This window comes from Pseudophryne corroboree, chromosome 2 (genome assembly GCF_028390025.1).
Source record: "Pseudophryne corroboree isolate aPseCor3 chromosome 2, aPseCor3.hap2, whole genome shotgun sequence".
Lineage (NCBI taxonomy): Eukaryota > Metazoa > Chordata > Amphibia > Anura > Myobatrachidae > Pseudophryne > Pseudophryne corroboree.
The window spans coordinates 695,473,628-695,493,319 of record NC_086445.1 but is presented as its reverse complement, the minus strand read 5'-3'; the positions used below and the strand labels follow the sequence as shown (position 1 = coordinate 695,493,319).

The window sequence follows — 19,692 nt, the reverse complement described above, 5'->3', positions numbered from 1 at the left end:
GTATAAGAGTCCCCAGCTTATTGTAGTTAGTGGTCTACGGACCGGGGGATGGACAAATACGTCCATAAAACTCCAGCGGTTAGATCCTCCCAGTCCTCAATTGCTACAAGAATGAGTAAGACCAAGAACACGGCGGGGAAACTTAACCCCCCTCGCCCCAGGAGGCAGGGAACTCCCGTGACCAAGCTCAGGAGGTGGAGACACTACCTGATCAACCCTCCTTAATGCATATGGCCCAAGAGCTCTCCCGGCTTCTCATACCCCAAATTGACAAGAAACTTGAGAATATCCCCCTAATTGACAAGAGGCTTGAACAGATACAAACACTACTTGACTCGACACTTGCGAAAATTGACCACAACACCTCACGGATCACCTCATTAGAGCAACGTGTTAGCGATGGGGAGGACCAGATACACACATTACAGCAAAAAAGAGATGAGCTTGAAAACAGAGATAGAAGATCGAACCTACGCTTTGTGGGCATCCCCGAAGCAGTTAAGGACAGACAATTGTCAGATTTTGTAACAACTAATTTATTCCAGGCTTTGGGAATTACAGATGCCCCATTCTTATTACACATTGAAAGGGTGCATAGAATTGGTCCTGCTCGACCTGATGCTGAAATAAAACCGAGGCCAGTCATTGCGAAATTCATGGACTTTCGTATGAAGGAACATGTATTACGCTCTTATCGTAAACTCCCGCAATTGGTAGTGCAGGGAAAACGTATTTTGATTTTTCAAGATTTCTCGGCCTCTGTTGCGCAGAAGAGAAGGGAGTTCTCAGATGTTTGCAAAATACTCCATGAGAGCAATACTAGATTCGCGCTGATGTATCCCGCCAAACTACGCATTCATGACAACGGTCGCACATTGATATTTGTTGATCCCGCCACCACACAATCCCATGTGACACACATGCTGAACCCTGGGAATCCTCCACACTAATACTAGACATATTGATGTTATATACTCTAGGCCTGAGTCGGTCTAATTTTCACACGAGAGAGACACTTGGTCTCTTCACATGGTACTTGGCTTGAATTTTAATGTTGCATTTACTTCTGATAGGTTTCTAAACATTATGTGGTTAAGTGCTTTGTGTCAGAGTCGGCATAGACTCTATTTGAGAGAGACATTGGGTCTCTTTACATGCTACTCAGCTTACATTCTAATGTTATATATATTTCTGATAGGCCTCTCGCCAGTGCTACCGGAGGGTTTGGCACTCGCGTGGTCTTTAGTTTGGTTTGGAAAAAATGGAAAATGTTATGTGAAGCAATGTGTGTTTTTTTTATTTTATTTTTTATTTTGTTTTTTGTGTTTGTTTTTGTTGTTCTGCCCGTGCCGTGCCTTCCTCGCCCGATCTTCTCCTAGGCTCAACGACATTGTGTGGTCTCGTTCGTTCCTCTCCGCTCGCTGGGAAGGAGGGGGACGGCGACGTGACATGATATTCCCGTTGGAGAGTCACCCTAGGGTGGGAGTGGGTTGATGGTCAATGACAGATCCTAGGATAGGGGCCTCTTACGCAGATTCTTGTTTTAAACTGTTATCCTGGAACGTGGGCGGCCTTAACTCCCCGATAAAACGTAAGCGGGTTGTCACACACCTGAAGCGGTTTAGACCTCAAATTATATTTCTCCAAGAAACCCACTGGATGGTGGGCGCCTCCTCTGCTCTTCGGGCACCGTGGTTGGATAGCTGTGTTTCTGCAGATAACATGAGGAAGACTAGGGGGGTGGCGATTCTATTTAGCAAACACCTACACTATACTGTTTTAAACTCTGTAGTTGACCCGGGGGGACGTTATTTAATTTTGGACGTAGAAATTTGGGGTAACAAATACACACTGGTTAACGTATACGCACCGAATGGCGAGACAGCTGCTTTCTTCCAAGAAATTAGCTCTCAACTGCTTCAGCGAGATAATTCTCAGCTTATCCTGGCAGGTGACTGGAACACAGTTGACGATCCCACTATTGACAAACGCCCTATCCCGCGCACTGCCGGTTCCCCTTCTTGGACACATCTCCAAACACTGAAAACCTCCCTTCAACTTACTGATATTTGGCGTCTCCTCAATCCCTCTGACAGATCATTTACTTTCTTTACAGGGGTTCATAGCTCCTGGTCCAGAATTGACTCCATATTGGTTGCAGATTCCCTAGTGACGCGAGTCATGAAAGCTGATATACACAACATTCTGATATCAGACCATGCTCCGGTGACATTGACGCTGAAAAGAACTCTTCAATCAGGGGGTTCTAGGATCTGGAGATTTCCAAGCTATCTCTATAACTGTGATGATTTTAGAAAATTTCTGATAACAAGTTGGGCCAATTATTTAGACGATAACTTAGAGCACTGGGACCGCCCAAACATTCTTTGGGGGGCGGCAAAAGCAGTCTTAAGGGGTCAAATTATTGAGTATGTTCATAGATTGAAAAAGAAAAACTTAGCGATTTATACCACCTTACACTCAGATTTGACTGATGCAATGCACCGCCATCTTACCCTACAGTCTGATGAGTCCTTGCAGCTTTATTTACAGGCTAAACAGCTCTTAAACGATCACTTATTAGCGCAAGCAAAACGTGATGTGGTATTCTCTTCCCACAAATACTACAGATGGGGTAATAAATCCGGTAGACTACTGGCAACCATGGCTAGGAAAAAAACGACACGCAAATTCATAACAGCTGTTAGACATCGCGCCTCGGGACAACTCCTTACCAATTCCCCTGACATATTAGAGCATTTTGAATCTTACTTTGCGGACCTATACTCTGATCTCCCCTTCAACGAATCCACCCACACCACACTCTATTACCGCCAATCACGTCCGCACAGTCGGATCTACTAGTGAGAGCTATTACAGAAGAAGAACTGATCTCGGCAATGTCCAAACTCAAGTTACACAAATCTCCAGGCCCTGATGGCCTCTCTAATGAATTTTACAAAATCCTCCAGCCACATGTGGTTCCGACTCTGCTGGAAGTGTTCAATAGCCTTTTACAGCATCGTTCCCCCTTTCACCATTTCACGACAGCACATACTATTTTAATCCCTAAACCTGCGCATGACCCACAATTGGTGACCTCGTATAGGCCTATTACGTTGCTAAACACCGACATAAAACTATTTACTAAGATTCTAGCAGACCGGCTGCAAGTTATTCTCCCCCACACTTTAACTAACCACCAACTTGGCTTTGTTCGCAATACTCATTCGGTTAAAGGAATTAGGGCGGCGATCGCGGCAGTTGTAGCTTCTGCTCAATCGCCCCAATACAGAAATATACTCCTCAGTTTAGACACCACCAAGGCCTTCGACACAGTACTCTGGCCCCATCTATTTAAGGTCCTGGAACGTAGACTGTTTCATCAAGACTTCATTGACACTATTCGATACCTATACGACTCTCCCTCGACTTCCCTTTTGCTTAATGGCTATATGAGCAACCCGGTGGTGATGCATCGTGGCACGCGGCAGGGTTGCCCCTTATCTCCCCTGCTGTTCAACCTAGCCATAGATCCCTTACATCGCTTGTTGTTAAATGATAATCAGTTTCAAGGAATCCAGATTGGTCGCAGAAATCTAAAACTTACTGCTTTTGCCGATGATCTTCTGCTATATATCTCTGATCCGGAGGCTTCATTGACGCATATATTTAATCTACTACAGGCTTATGGTAAAGTTTCAGGCTTTAACGTTAACTGGGCAAAATCGGTGGCACTCAGATTGGGGAATGGTTCATTTTTGAGGCAGGGGGCGATGAATCTACCATTACAATGAAGTTCAGATCACATAACATACTTAGGGATTCGAATATCGAGAAAGCCTGAGCGACTATACGCCCTAAATTTTACCTCGGCCATTCGAACAATTGAAACAGAACTTGAGACTTGGAAAGCTATGCCTTTATCATACTTGGGGAGGGCTAGCTTGATCAAGATGATATCATTCCCCCGTCTGATGTATTTCATTCAAGCCATGCCACACATACTTCTACCTAAAGACGTTCAACGTCTCAATTTTCTCTTTAGGAGATTCATCTGGCAGGGAGGGAGACCGCGTATAGCGCTAGTCAAGCTACAGCAGACTGTAGGGAATGGGGGAATTAACTTCCCTAATATCTTATGGTACTCCCGAGCGGCCCAACTACGTTACCTACATGACTGGATGCAAAACGATAACACATACACAAATACAGACATAGATAGAGAATTTATACAGGAGGGGGATCTCATTACATTTCTACATCTGCATGATCAGGAGGTGTCCGAGGAGCTGAGGGGAAACCCCTTACTGTGGAACGTAAAAAAACTATGGAAGGAAATGCGACATAAACTAAATCTAAATGCCCACAAATCATTACACCTTCCATTTGTGGTTAATCCTAACTTCCAAGAGGGTCAGGCACATTACCCGTTTACTATATGGAGGCTGGGGGGAGTGTCCAGGATTGGTGATTTAGTGGACATGCAGGGCTCGAGGCCGCTCACGTTCCAGGAGGCCACTACTAAATACCCAACTCTGAGGGCCTTTCCTGTAGAATTTCTTTTGGCTCAACACTATATTTCATCCACTATCAGATGTTTTTCACCTGGGGATTGGGATAATCCGATGGATAGAATGTTGAAACAAACCCCTAGGGTTAAGAAAGCAATCTCGAATGCGTATGGGTACTTTCGGAACGTCCTGGACTACTCGAGGGGTCCGGGAGGGGTTATGTCTTGGAGAGAATGTCTTCCGAACGTTGAAATCACTGACCTACTGGCGGCACATGTTAAAACCTGTAAATTCTTTCCCTCTTCTAGATATAAAGAAATGTCTCTCAATATTTTGCATAGGACTTATCTATCGCCCCATAGACGACACTTGATAGGACTTGCTGACATACATACTTGTTGGAAATGTGGCACTCCTCAGGCAGATATGTTTCACTGTCTGTGGACATGTCCCTTAATCAGACAATTTTGGATTCAGATACGAAATTACTTGACGGTCAATCTGGTAAATTATTGGAGGTTGTCTCCGGAGTGGGCGCTCTTTGGTATTACACCACCGAATCAGCGCCTCTCGTTGGGCAGTAAAAAACTGTTGCTGGCAGTTAGTTTGGCGGCTAGAAAAGCCATCCTGCAGGTGTGGATAGCGAAGGATCCACCAACTCTATCATTATTTAAAGCCAAATTATTCTACCTCTTTAGGATGGAGTGGATAAGTGTCCTGCTAGAAAAAGACACCAAGATACACAATTTCTTTGAGGTTTGGGAGAGTTATATAACGACCCTGACAACAGCGGTTAGGAAACAGCTCCACGACTCGTTGTCCAACAGAATGGTTTCTAACTAGAATGGCTGCGGGGGATCCGCCGATTGTACTTTAAAAGTTAATTGACGAACAGGGCGCTGTGGACGGGTTGGGGGGGAAATCGGGTACGGCACGGGTATTGCACATACGTGTATATACATGTGTATGTATATTTGCTTTATATATTTTTTTCTTATTGTAATTTCTTTTTTCTATTATATTCGAAAGTACAAATATGGGTCAGTCGACTGAGTTGGATTTCAGATCAGTAAGACAGATGATCTTCAGAGGTCTTGTTACATACCATGATGATGCTGTTGATTGCTTATAACAGATTTATCTCTTGACTAAGGACTCAAATGTACTCTTCTTGTTCTGTTTTTTTATAATACCCTTATATCAAAGATTTGAAACATACTGAACATCTATGTATGTATAACATGTATTGCTTCAATAAAAAATTTATGTTAAAAAAAAAAATATTATATTATGGATCTGTGGCGGCCAGCAGGGGAAGAGGATGTGCCCTGGAGCTAATTTGCACGGCGTCGGCTATTTTATAGCCTCCCACTGCTGCTGTCCCATACCTATTGCGCTCTATAGCTCCCTGCCTGCCTTCCCGCCGGGCCTGCTATTGGGGGAAACATCTCCGGGAGCTGGCGGCCACTCACGGAGCTACGGAGCGTCGCGGCCTACACCACCTCCGCAGGCCGGGACCTCGAGTGCACCCGCGACCTGCCGCGGACTTCTAGGGTGGCGGAGAGGAAGTGCCTGCTTCGCCCGCGCCCTCGGCTTATCCACCTCCTCGAACTGCTCCCTGGAATGTGGCCACTGACCTGCTCGGTGCCTCCCTGACTCCACCGAGACGCTGGGCAGCTGGGTAGAAGCTTTAATCAGGCTGCACCACAACTCCCCATATACCTGGCGGCCATCTTGGAGACTGAGAGCCGGTAAGCTGGGGCTCCCTGCTGCAGGCAGCCAGCTGTGGTCACTGGCAGGTCCGTGATCCTTGCTGGCTATCCTCCCTGGCCAGATTGGAAACTACTGAATGGGACCTGAGCCCTCATAACCCCTTCTAATTATATCTTTATCTTTTGCATTTGTTTTTTGGGGAAATTGACTCTATTCACATTGCATCTAATATCTCATTTCATTCACTGAACCCCCTCTGCTGGAGGAACATTATATTGCAACTCATATTATTATATAGCTCAAGCTGTCTATTGCCACAATCACTGTTGTATCTATCTCTCTATTCTAATGATGGACAAATTTGCGGCCAAGTCGTGCGTGGGGCACCCGTAGCAACCAGTCGGGTAGAGGCCGAGGCCGTGATAACTCTTCGGTTGATAGCCCTCCTTCACCTCCATTGGGTTCACATTCTAGCCCCCAAGGCCAACCTGTGTCCACATCCGCAATGGATTCTGCAAAATCCTGCACGACTAATGAGATAATGGATATCCTGTCTGCGTTACTAGACCAAAAATTGGCTCCTCTAAAGGACTCGCTTGGCTCCGCTCTCACTCAATTGAACCAATATGCTCAGCGACTCTCCGAGGCTGAACAGAGAATATCCGATTTAGAAGATGATCTCACGACGGCTAAGACGGCTCTAGCTGACCAAGAAAATTTTGTTGCATCTATTCAGGATAAGCTTGAGCACCTTGAAAACCAAAATAAGAGAAATAATGTGCGCCTCATCGGCCTACCAGAGTCGGTGAAACCTCGTGACCTCATGACGCTCGTCTCTCAGTGGCTGCCTAGGGAGCTGGGCTGCGTTTCAAATTCTGGATCCATGATAGTGGAACGTGTACACTGTATAGGCCCTGAACGGCAATCCACAAGAGACAGGCCCCGGCCCGTCATTATGAGAGTTCTCAACTACGCTGACAAGGTCATGATATTAGATGCCTGCAGAAAATGTGTCGACTTGAGATACCAGGATGCTAAATTGCTACTTTTTCAGGACTTTTCTTATATGGTTGCTTCCAAACTGAGAGAATTCTCGCCTATCTGCAAGAGTCTTTTTGAAAAGGGCCACCGTTTTGCACTTCTCTATCCGGCTAAATTGAGAGTCACACATGCTGGGAAGGCCTACTTCTTTGAGAATCCAAATACGGCCAAGAACTTTGTCGATTCACTATCCTCACAAACCTCTGCCGGGATGGACGAAGAGGACTGATATCCAATGGCCATGTATATTTTCATCTTACTGAACAGTCCCCATTCAGGTTCTTAGTAACTACCATAAGTGGGTCATACCACTGGTTGATATATTTTTTGATTATCTTTTTACATGTTGGTACATTGTCACTTATACCCAATTGCATCTCCCGAAACATTTGGTCTCTCTGTGACCGTTTACTCTATTGTTTTCGATTTTTCTTGAATTGTTCTCTACTTTTTCTTGCTTCTTTTATTCCTTTTCTTCTCCAACTATACCTCCCCCCCCCCCTTCCCTTCTCTTATCTGTTATTATTATGTTTGATTATTGGCCCTCATACCGAGTTGATCGCTCGCAAGCTGCTTTTAGCAGCAATGCAAATGCTAGGCCGCCGCCCTCAGGGAGTGTATCTTAGCTTAGCAGAAGTGCGAACGAAAGGTTAGCAGTTCTGCAACTGAAAATTTCATGCAGTTTCAGAGTGGCTCAAGACTTACTCCTAGCTTGCGATGACTGCAGTCTGTTTAGTTCCTGGTTTGACGTCATAAATATGCCCTGCGTTTGGCCAGCCACTCCTGCATTTTTACTTGGCACGCCTGCGTTTTTTAGCACACTCCCTGAAAACGCTGAGTTGCCGCCCAGAAACAACCACTTCCTGTCAATCAAACAAAGAACACTCGAGCGACTGAAAAGCATCGCTCGAGCTTGTGTAAAACTACAATGTTTTGTGTGAAAGTACTTAGCGCATGCCCGCTGCATACCATGCGCATGCGCAAAAATGCAATTTTTCAACCTGATCGTTGCGCTGCGAAAATCAGCAGCGAGCGATCAACTCGGAATGACCACTATTGTACGGTTTCTTGGCTCGATTCACCACTTTACTCATGTTCTAGGTTGGAATTTATTAAGCTTATCGGTGGACCGCTCCATAGACCTCTACTCTTTGGTTCGTATAATACTTAAAATAATTTTGAGTTGGGATATTGATCTAGTTGTTGCTCAAACATACTGTATGTCATTACCATTGTTCTGTTTATCTTTATACTGCTTTGGTACAGGTATTTTACTCGCTAGCCCGCTTGCTGGGACGGGCTGGATGGGTCTCCTCTTACAAGTTACATGGAAATTTTGGCCTAGAGTAGGTATAGGTTAGATGTCATTGAATGCTGCCACCTCCACTAGAGTACAGTCCCATATTAAGTTTGTAACTTGAAATGTTGAGGGTTTAAACACCCCGATCAAAAGGAGAAAGATTCTCTCCTATCTTAAACGTCTAAAGCCTGATATAGCTCTCTTACAGGAAACCCACTGGAAAAATACGGATCCTAATGTTGTGAGAGATTCCTGGGTAGGGGAATTTAAATCGGCCTCCTATTCAGCCAAACGAAGGGGTGTACTAATTCTTTTTAGTAAACGTCTCGCGTATCAAATAAATGATAGTCTGAGTGACCCCGAAGGCCGGTATTTATTTATAAAAATCTCTATTTCTGGAGTTCTTTACACCATAGCTACTATTTATGCACCTAATGGTCCTAACTCACTCTTTTTTTCTAATTTATACATTAAGTTACAAGAATGGGCGGAGGGGGAGATTATTTTAGGTGGGGATTTCAATACTGTCCAGTCTCCTGGTTTGGATAGATCCACCTGTGCTAGATCGCATGTTTCTACACCACCCCAGTCTCTATCTTTATTGACTGATTCACTACGGCTCTGCGATCCCTGGAGATGCCAACACCCTGAGATGCCAACACCCTGACTCCCGCGAGTTCACATTCTACTCCCACCCACATCATTCCTCCTCTTGCCTTGACTATTGGCTGGTCACTGACTCCGTATTACAACGTGTGGCCAAAACTAAAATAGAACCCATATCAGTATCTGACCATGCCCCAGTTTGGTTTACCCTTAACCTACACTCCCCTGTCTCTCAGCCATATAATTGGAGATTTCCAGCCTATCTTATGAAATCCTCTGATTTTTGCACGCATCTAGAACAAACGTTTCGAAACTATGTAGCAGACAATATTACACATGTGGAAGATATCAATTTGTTTTGGTCAGCTTCGAAACCGGTGATTCGAGGCCATATTATGGAGTATGTTTCCAGGAGACACAAGCTACTCGCTATCCAATTACATGACCTTGCTTGTAATCTGACCAAGACTTATGACACACTCTTATTGCAGGATTCACCCGACAACCGGCAGGCCTATCTTGCTGCTAAACAGCTGTACGACTCATTGTATACTGAGCGGGCGAGATTTTTATATGATTTACAACGGAATAGATTTTTTCGAGGGGGAAATAAATACGGGAAATTATTGGCGAATCTGGTCCGATCGTACTCCACTCCTTCTAGTATCCCTCATCTAATTACTGATTCGTCTGCAGTCATTTTTGATACACCCTCAATTTCTGAGGCCTTCCTACAATATTATAGAACTCTCTATGAAGCCCCCTTAGATCATCTGACTCTTGGAATGCAATTCCTTGAGAGGGCGAAACTACCTGTTTTAACGGAAGAGGAAAGAAAATCCTTAACGGAACCGGTCACGGAACCGGAATTGCTTTCCTTGATCAAATCACTGCAAAATGGCAAGTCTCCGGGCCCGGAAGGATTTGGAGCGGAGTATTATCGAATCCTTGCCCCCATTTACTACCCCACTTATTATTATCTCTTTTTAATGCATTGTTGGAGGGTAAACCTCCTCCCATCGGATTTAGTGAAGCCAGAATTGTATTGTTTCCGAAACCGGGAAAAGATCCCCGATATACTCAGTCTTATCGTCCTATTTCATTATTGAATCAGGATTTGAAGCTTTTACAACACTTATTGCAACAAGACTTCAGCCTATATTGAACAGGGTCTTACATCCTGCACAAACAGGGTTTGTCAAAAGTAGAACTTCAGTTCATAATATTCGTACGTTGATTGCAGCAATGTATAGTGCGCAACAATCTGCCTGCCCAAACGCTCTCATTGTAAGTTGTGACGCCGATAAGGCGTTTGACAGCGTCTCCTTGTCTCATTTACTTCGTATTTTTCATGTTCAGCAATTTGGTGTGGAATTCATTCATCTGTTTAGAATGTTATATACACTACCCCAGGCACATTTAACTATAAATGGATTAAACTCGTCTGCTTTTATGTTAGGTAGAGGGACGCGTCAGGGATGCCTTCTCACCCCCTGCTATTCAATTTGGCCCTCGACCCATTGATATGTAATTTTATACAAGATCCCACTTGGCAAGGTATTATGGTAGATAACAACGACGTCAAGGTATCTGCTTTTGCTGATGACCTGTTATTATATTTTGCTGACCCCAAACAGGCATTTCCATCGTTACTAACTACACTACATGATTTTAATTTAATCTCAGGATTCCTTACTAATTTTGATAAGACGGAAGCACTAGCATTGGGAAGGGAGGCTGCCCTGGATTGGGGTGACTTGTTCCCCTTCAGATGGGCCTGCCAATATTTAAAATATTTAGGCTTACGTATCCCACCAATCCTCACTGACCTATATACTGTAAATTTTTCTCACCACGTCACTCAAATGACGGATAACTTTTTGAAATGGCAACACCTTCCTATCTCTTATCTAGGCAGGTGCCATTTATATAAGATGGTCTCCTTCCCTCGACTACTTTATCCAATCCAGATGCTCCCATTTTTATTGTCCAAACGCGTTGTCCATACTATTAACAAAGCCCTTACTAAATTTATATGGGCAAACAAACGTCCCCGCATTGCACTTTTCAAATTAAAACAACCCCCGTCACTTGGTGGTGGTAATCTCCCCTGTCCTGAGGACTACTCCCTAGCCTCCAATTGTAGATATGCTCTGGATTGGATAGGTGATGGTGACAACTTTGTTAATCAAGCTTTGGAACAGGCTTCCTCACCTCAACACACTTTGGTACATTTATTGCATTTTGCTGACAACCCTCCTCAACATGACCGACTCCATAATCCATTGTTATATGCTCCATGTACAGCTTGGCGTATACTTAGGAAATGCTTAGGCCTTTCCCTGACGGATTCTTTATTTCAGCCTTTGTTGTGTAACCCACAATTTCAGGGTGGAGAGGATAATGGGGTTGTTCGTGGTTGGCATCTCCAGGGCCTTTCTTTATTATATCAATTCTTGGATGTGGTATGTTCAGCGATGACTTTATCTCAAGTAAAAGAAAAATACCCCACTCTTCATTTTCCTCTTTTTGCCTATTTTCAAATCCGTAGCTTTGTTATTAGCAAATTATCACGATTGCGCTCTCCTGACCTCACCTTTCCCCTAGATGGCCTGGTACGGCGGTGCCCTGGAGCCCCATATAATACTTCTTTAATCTATTCTCATACTAGGCGGAGGTTGGATGTATCTAAGCTCACAACTGGGATGGCCAAATGGACACCTTCCATGACACTGATCTTCTAACAGTGATTTGGTGGTGTAGCGTACTAAATAAACAATTAGTTACATCTTCCTATGCAGAGATGCACTTTAAAATACTGCATAGAGCATACTACACCCCCAGACTTCGGTTTCTCACTGGAGTGTTTGATAACTCTCTATGTTTTAAATGTAACTCCCCTGAAGCCGATATTATTCATTGTCTCTGAGCGTGCCCAGTGGTACAAACATTTTGGACGGCAGTCCAAACATATATTAATATGGAACTTCATATTTCTTTTAATATTACTATGGTTTGGGCTTTCTGGAACTTTATAAATACCCCAAATTCCAAAGGGACGAAGTTATTGTTGGCTCATGTGGCTGCTGTCGCAAAGAAAACTATTTTGTCCCAATGGATACATATCCCTTTCCCTCATATTGCCGCGTTTAACCTACCTTTATCAAATGGACTGGGTTGATTGTTCCCTGGACGCAGAGTCCCGTTCTCCAAAATTCTTTGCCATTTGGTTGCCCTACTTGCTCACGCTACCTACTGCCACCAGGGAATGTGTGCGCAAAGTGGTTCGATTAACAACATGGTATAATACGGAATCTATCACTAAAGGCTCACCACCCTTTTAAAATTGTTAGACTGATATTACATTATGTTAATTGAACTATATGGTTGACTGTTCTCATAACCTTGTTTATGATATCTCAAATTTTTGTTCAGCTCTTCTATTGGCGAGTTCTGTACCTTGCAGTGGTTAATGTCTTTTCAAGCATTATGACATACGACTTGTATTTATATTGTATGTTCTTTCTCAATAAACATATATTAAAAAAATATATATATATATTATATTATGCACATCTGCAGAACGGATCTCGTAAAAAACTGGAAGATACAGTGGGGCAGCGTTGTCGCATGCAAGTCGACCATGCCAGTTAAGTGGTTAAGGAAAGAGAGCAGGTCACGTCATCTGTGTATTCTTGTTTTGAGATTAAAAGTCTATCCATACTGTATATCCCAAAGTTTACCAAAACTTTTTCATTTGCGTAACAGTTAATCAGAACATTAAAAACCAAGCACTAATAGCAGTGAACTTTATTACAAAGATCTTTGACAAAGCAAACAAATGTGATTTTGGAAAAACTAAAGAGCTCTGTTCAGTAAAACAACCCAGTCAACTCTTATTAATGAAGACAATAACCGGAATTACGGTACGATACTTTCACTTTTGTATGCCTGACTATGTACATAAACTTATATATAGGAAGTGATAAAAACACAGTAATAAACTTATCTTCCTGTTGTGTCTCTTCTCTTCCAAAGAATACTAATCCATCATGCGCACAAAATGATTGTGTTCTTTTTGTTTACAATGAAGGAAATGTATTCAGACCTAAAGCAAGCTTAAGCCCCGTACACACCGGAAGATGTGTGCTGAGTGATCTGTCACAGACCTTTCAGCACACATCTCTCCCCCCGCTCAGCACACAGCGCGATGTGTGCTGAGCGTGGGGGAAGGGGGGGGCGGCAACGAGGCCGCTCATTTCACCCAGCAATAGCGACATGCGGGGCCGCGCATCGCTACTGCTGTGGGGCATACACACAGAGAGATCCGTGCTTAACTTCTAAGCAATCTAATCAGATTGCTTAGAATTTAAGCATGGATCTCTCCGTGTGCCCCCCCCCCCCTTTATGCAACCTTGGGTTCTCCAGTTCTTGTTGTGCTACAAATCTCAGCAGTGTAGGTTAGCTACCTGTCACCTGCCCCCAGTCTACAAAAATACAGTGTTTAAAATAAATATTTGAAGTTTAGTCCGCCTAATTCATGTTTGTACGCAATGGGCGATTATCACGCAACAGAGTGATTATCGGTTGACTGCGCATGTACGGCAGTCACAATGTGCATGCGCAAAGGTTCAGCTGAGATCCTGTTCGCACTGAGGATTTCATTGCAAAGTAATTGACTGGAAGTCACCGTTAGGAGGTGTTAACAGGGAGTTTATGGATAGTGGTTGGGAAAATGCAGTCATGACATTCGGGGCATGTATGTGCTGATGGCTGCGAGCTCGTACATACAACATGGCGTCTGAGTCGCTTATGCTGTGTTCACTCTGTGAAGCCATAGACCAACCCTTAGCTCCAATATTCCTTGTTTTTGCGTGCAGTCTGCTAATGTGTATGCAATTGCGATTGAGCCTGCAATGACTCCGGTGGGCACCTCTTTTCAATCCTGGGAGACAGCAGCACTTGCTAACATTAGCAATTCCGTAGCCTAGAAAATCACACTTGCTTATGCATTAGCGTACAAACATGAATGAGATCCTGTGTTAACAAGTTTGTATAAGTAACACAAATGTGGACTCCCTTCTGCTTGCAAACTAAGAGTTATAAAAGTTATGACTCTTCGTTTACAAGCAGAAGGGAGTCCACATTTGTGTTACTGTCAGGCAAAAAAATGATACATAGTAAATTTTGGCAATTTCAATCAAAGGGCCGTAGCAAATCCAATACGGTTATTGCGCCGGTCAAATTCGGTGTAATACTCTCCTATGAATGTAGCGCCCAAAATCCATATAGGTCCTGTGGGGGGAGGAATGTCCAGACCAGAGAAAGCAACATAACACACTTCTTCTCCAAAATGTGATTGCTGTAAGGAAATAAAGAGCGTGAGCATGGTTACCAAGTACCAGTCATACCATCTCACACAATAGTGGTTACACTGAATAAGTTATTTGTAAAGGGGACCAGAGGCAAATACAGGATTTCTAGAGAGGGTTTTCCAAATGCTTAGTTTTAGAGTGGGTGTGGCCAACCCATGGAGAGTGCAAAATTTGCACTTAACAAGCAATAGGGGGGTATTCAATTGATGACACAGAGATTTTCATATTCAATTGCAGGACTGTAAATGGGACACAGTGAAATCTGTAGAAATCACTGTATCTTTTTTCTTGCACCTCTAGAGCAAGTCTGATTTTTTCCTAAAATTGTTAAATTACTCTGGCACCCTGGTAGCACCCCAAAGAGTACAGATTAAGCTATTGGAAGTCTGCAATTATCTTAATTAGTCTGTAATTACTTACCTTCTGAAGCGATGTCTTCTGCATCCACCATAAGGGGCCAGGTCTTCTGCGTCAGCAGTTAATATGTGAGTGTGTGTGAGTGTCTGCAAGTGTGTATGACTGTCTGTAAAGGTGCCCATACACTAGTGCGATTTTGCCCGTTTTCATCTGATACCAATGTTTCGGGCTGATAAATCAGATGAAAGCGGGCAAATCGCATGCGCGGTCCCGTGAGTATGGGATCGGAGCCCCTAGATCAGAAGTACTGCAGATATGTCGGATCCCGCAGGCCTGGCTGGGATCGCATACAATACATCATATGCAAAAGGACCGCATACCCTGACGCCCGGGCGGTTCAAGGGAAATCTTATGCAGCTTCTCCCTCGGAGAAGTCACATAAGTGTATGGGCACCTTTAGAGTCTATAAGTGTGCATGAGTGTGTGTGTGTAGTACATGAGTGTATGTAACCCCCCGATGTAGTGTATTCCCCCCAGAGGAAGCAGCTGGGAGATGTATTTCTCCCAGCAGCCCTTGAGCCCAGGTGCGGTGAGGTAAATGGCAGAGGAGGCACTGGCTAGCACCAGAGCCAGATTTACATGCAATATATGAGCCAAAGGGTACATGTTGGCATTATATACAGGTGCAGCAGTATATACTACTGGAAAAAAGAAAAGGACCTAGGCGCTGAGTTTATAAAGAAAAATCAATATATTTATAAATGTATACGTGGTGCTCTCGCCGGAGACTAGTCCTGTTGTGAGGGGAGCCAAGGCAAGGCTATGTACACCAGGTAAACGGCTTGTTGGATCAGTTCCAATTGAAAACCAATTTGCGGTAACAAAAAGCCGGCCGGCCGCATCTCATAAGTGCCGTGCAGCGCTGGTAATGTAATTCAAACCTCTGGGTGGCCTCACCGGAGGTATTGCATATAGCAAGTATTCAAGGTGGAAGCAGTAGGGAGGACTCCAGCGAGAGCACCACGAGGGGAACACCTCAGTCAGCGCTGTCTGGCGCTAGATGATAATACGTCCAGCTAACTTCCATCAATGCCAGCGGTCTCCAACTGAAAGTGATCCAGCAGTGCATATGAGGTGAGCACAGCCTGAATCTGGCTCTCCCTCACAACTAGACCAGGTAACCAGCACGGTGGGACGCCACATGTACCTGCTCTATAAACAGCACTTTTATAGTCACCTTTATATGAACATTTGCGAATGGCTAAATAAATTTAAACAAGTGCACTTGTTACAACCTGAATCATAAAAGGGACTTTTGAAGGTTTATTATATATCCATTGAAATTCCAGAGACTGGTTAGCTATTTAGCTACTCAATTTATTCACCTTGCAACAGTGAATTTAAATGGACACATTCATATAATTGATACAGTTATACCGCATATGATACATTGTTGTGTTCACAGCTGGTTATAATTCTATATGCTCTTAATCTTTTCTTTTATAAAATTGTATACTGTGCACAGTTAATATTTTAATGGTACTTAGTTTTTATTGATACTTATACTATCTATGTGCAACATTAATCAGTGTATTGTATTTTTGACACTCAGTGGCTTAGATTTATATATTTTTTTTATTTATCCAACTAATGGTGTATTCACTCATCTGTTAATCCCATGCGCAGTTGTATTTTTCTTTTTCTCATATACTCCTGGAAATTTGGTGAGTTTTGATCAGAGATGTGCGGAAAAGACAGGCGCCATAGACTTTTTACTCCAGAGTTTTGGCTATAAAAATGATTACTAGTATGACAGGAAAGGCTCTGCCTCACCCTGCCGCACGTTACTGCTTGAACCTCCCAGTAGGCCCAGAGACTCCCAGTAGCCCCCAAGACTGCCAGCAGCCCCCTTCCCCAGTGGGGAGACCAGACCACCGTAAAGGTGAGTATAATTTTCTTTAACTCGCGCAGCAGAGTTTTCAGCGCTAAAAATTCACAACTAATTTTTAAAGTTGGATACTGTGGTAATCCAAAATTGGGCATGAGGTATGCAAGGATTTTTACCTCGCTATACCTCACGCCCAATTGAATTCCTCCGATAGTCTGCCTCCTAAAAAGTGCAATGTATGTAATACATCAGACACATACAGGGCCAGTGATCACTGTAACCTATTATATGCTGCAGTAGGGCCAGCTATGCAAAACATAGTTTATGTAATACATCAGACACATGCAGGAGTAGTGACGGTGCTAAAAATCTCCCAGATGTCTCATGAGAAATCCACCTTTTGTAAATACATAGGGGGACATTTATATACAGTAGAAAAAAAATCATTTTTTTTTATATATGATCAGAATATCATAAAACAATGTCATAAACCTCATACAGTCTGAGGATTGTCCGTAACCTTAAACCATAACATCTTAACACCTAACTATAATAAATAAAGACACGGAGACTTGAATTTGGCAGAAAATGTTAGCTATTTATTTAAATGAACTATTAACTGATGAATAATTAAACTAAAGTATGGTGGCCAGAAAGAACGGCTAAAACAACCCTATCCCATGAACAAAAACCTATCTTATTAAACTGACGTAAACGTTCCAACAAACAATAGGTATCCGCTCAACCTCCATCTTGACTACCCACCCGTGAAGGTGATGAGGCTGCCCCCGTGAAGGTGGTCCAGCAGATGTAATACCAGTCAACGAAGGAGAGCGCACCTAAAAACCAACCACCAAACGACCTCCAATCAACTCCTTTAATACAACAAAAGTTAACTTGCCATTCTTTCCCGCCACAACAAAACCGTGACAACCCACAGCACGAAAATAGCCAACGCACACAGCACAAGAAAACAAACACCACCAGTAGGGAGGGGAGGGTGTTATGATTACAGCAGAAGAGGCTGACCCAGCCCCTTTACCAGGCTTAAAAACCCTTTCCACCTACCCCCAACGTTCATTCCTATTGGCTAACAAGAAACTCCCATAATGCCTTACTGTCCTGCCCCCCAGACTAGCTGAAGTTTAACCCACTCCTCTCCTATTCTGTCAATTCATTCTCCTAAAAAAAAAAAAACTGGGTATACTGATAGGAGATTACATAAAGTGGCACAGTGCATCAGGGATTATCAACAGGTTTTTCGGAATTAGTCTCTCACCATAGCTTTGTGCTGCGGTGGGCTAGCTGGTGAAGCCAAAGAGGTCCCAGGCTGAAAAGCTCGACACCACCGCATACCGAAAAACCTGTTGATAATCCCTGATGCACTGTGCCACTTTATGTAATCTGGTATCAGTATACCCAGTTTTATGGTTTTTTTATGACATTGTTTTATGATATTCTGATCATACATAAAAAAAATTATTTTTTTTTCTACTGTATATAAATGTTCCCCTATGCATTTACAAAAGGTGGATTTCTCATGAGACATCTGGGAGATTTTTAGCGCAGACACTAAAACTGATTTTCAGAATTGTTATAAAGTATGCTAATGGGGAATTGAGTGCTCATTCCCAATGTATTTATTGTGGCTGCTTCAAACTCCCTAACTGCTCAGAATAAGGTGCATATAATCCACAAATATTACATGCAGGATTAGTGATCAAAGTACCCCATTATACTGTATGCTGCAGTAGGGACAGCTATACAAAGTGTAGTGTATGTAATACATCAGACACATACTGGGCCATTGCTTACAATCACCCATTATACTGTATGCTGCCCTAGGGGCATCTATATAAAGTCTAGTGTATGTACTGTAATACATTACACACATAAGGGGCCAGTGATCACAGTAACCCGTTATATGCTGCAGTAGGGGCAGCTATACAAAGTGTAGTGTATGTAATACATCAGGCATATACTGGGCCATTGCTTACAATAACCCATTATACTGTATGCTGCACTAGGGGCAGCTATACAAAGTGTAGTGTATGTACTGTAATACATTACACACATAAGGGGCCAGTGATCACAGTAACCCGTTATATGCTGCAGTAGGGGCAGCTATACAAAGCGCATACTTCCCAACTGTCCCAAATACAGCAGGACAGTCCCGCTAATTGGACACTGTCCTGCTGTCCCACCCGCGGGCCACAATGTCCCACGGGCAGGGGGGAGGGGGGGTAGTTGGGACAGTTGGGAGAGCCAGTGATCACCGCTGCTCTGCTCTGCAAAGCAGTCAGTGATCACTTAATAAGTGCCGTGTGCACGTGCACAACATCTATCAGTGCAGGGAGTGGAGCCGGGGGCTGCCCAGCTACTCAGGGAGCGCTGGGCATGCCCCCAAAATGGTGAAAATGAGGGGTCACAGCGTAAGGCCCCATCCCCTCCACTTGAGGCCTGCCCCCTTTTGGTATGACAGTGTAGTGGATATAATACATCAAACACTTACAGGGCCAGTGATCACAGTAACCCATTATACAGTATGCTGCAGTAAAACCAGCTATACAGGGCCGGTGCAAGGTCTTGCGGCACCCTAGGCAAATCTTTTGCCCCTCTCAGATGGGAGATGCAGGTGCCCACTAGGTGAGCTGGGGTGAATTGCATCATTATACATATACAGAGAAATGGGACAACTCTCAAGGAGTTTTAAAGTTTTTGTGACTTTTTTCACAATATACTGTACTTTCACTTTAAAATTCCTTCAGTGCAATCTATTCTTTATCTACTCTATAATACTTTATATGGGATCTGGGGGGGATATTCAGTTGGGATTGGGTACAGGATGCACTGGCCAGAATATCCAGCAGCATCCGGACCACCATAATTCCAAAATTT

The 19,692-nt window shown here is 43.6% G+C and overlaps 1 protein-coding gene across 2 annotated transcripts in view; it reads right to left on the bottom strand.

Moving 5' to 3' along the window:
- Positions 1-14,308: 14,308 nt before the first annotated feature.
- The window catches only part of REN (renin), a 117,107-nt gene continuing 111,723 nt past the window's right edge, over positions 14,309-19,692 (bottom strand). For both annotated transcript variants that reach the window (XM_063957271.1, XM_063957270.1), the window contains exon 9: positions 14,309-14,536. In XM_063957271.1, coding sequence (XP_063813341.1) covers positions 14,375-14,536 — 162 coding nt within the window. In that variant the 3' untranslated portion in view covers positions 14,309-14,374. The remainder of the gene's footprint in view (positions 14,537-19,692) is intronic.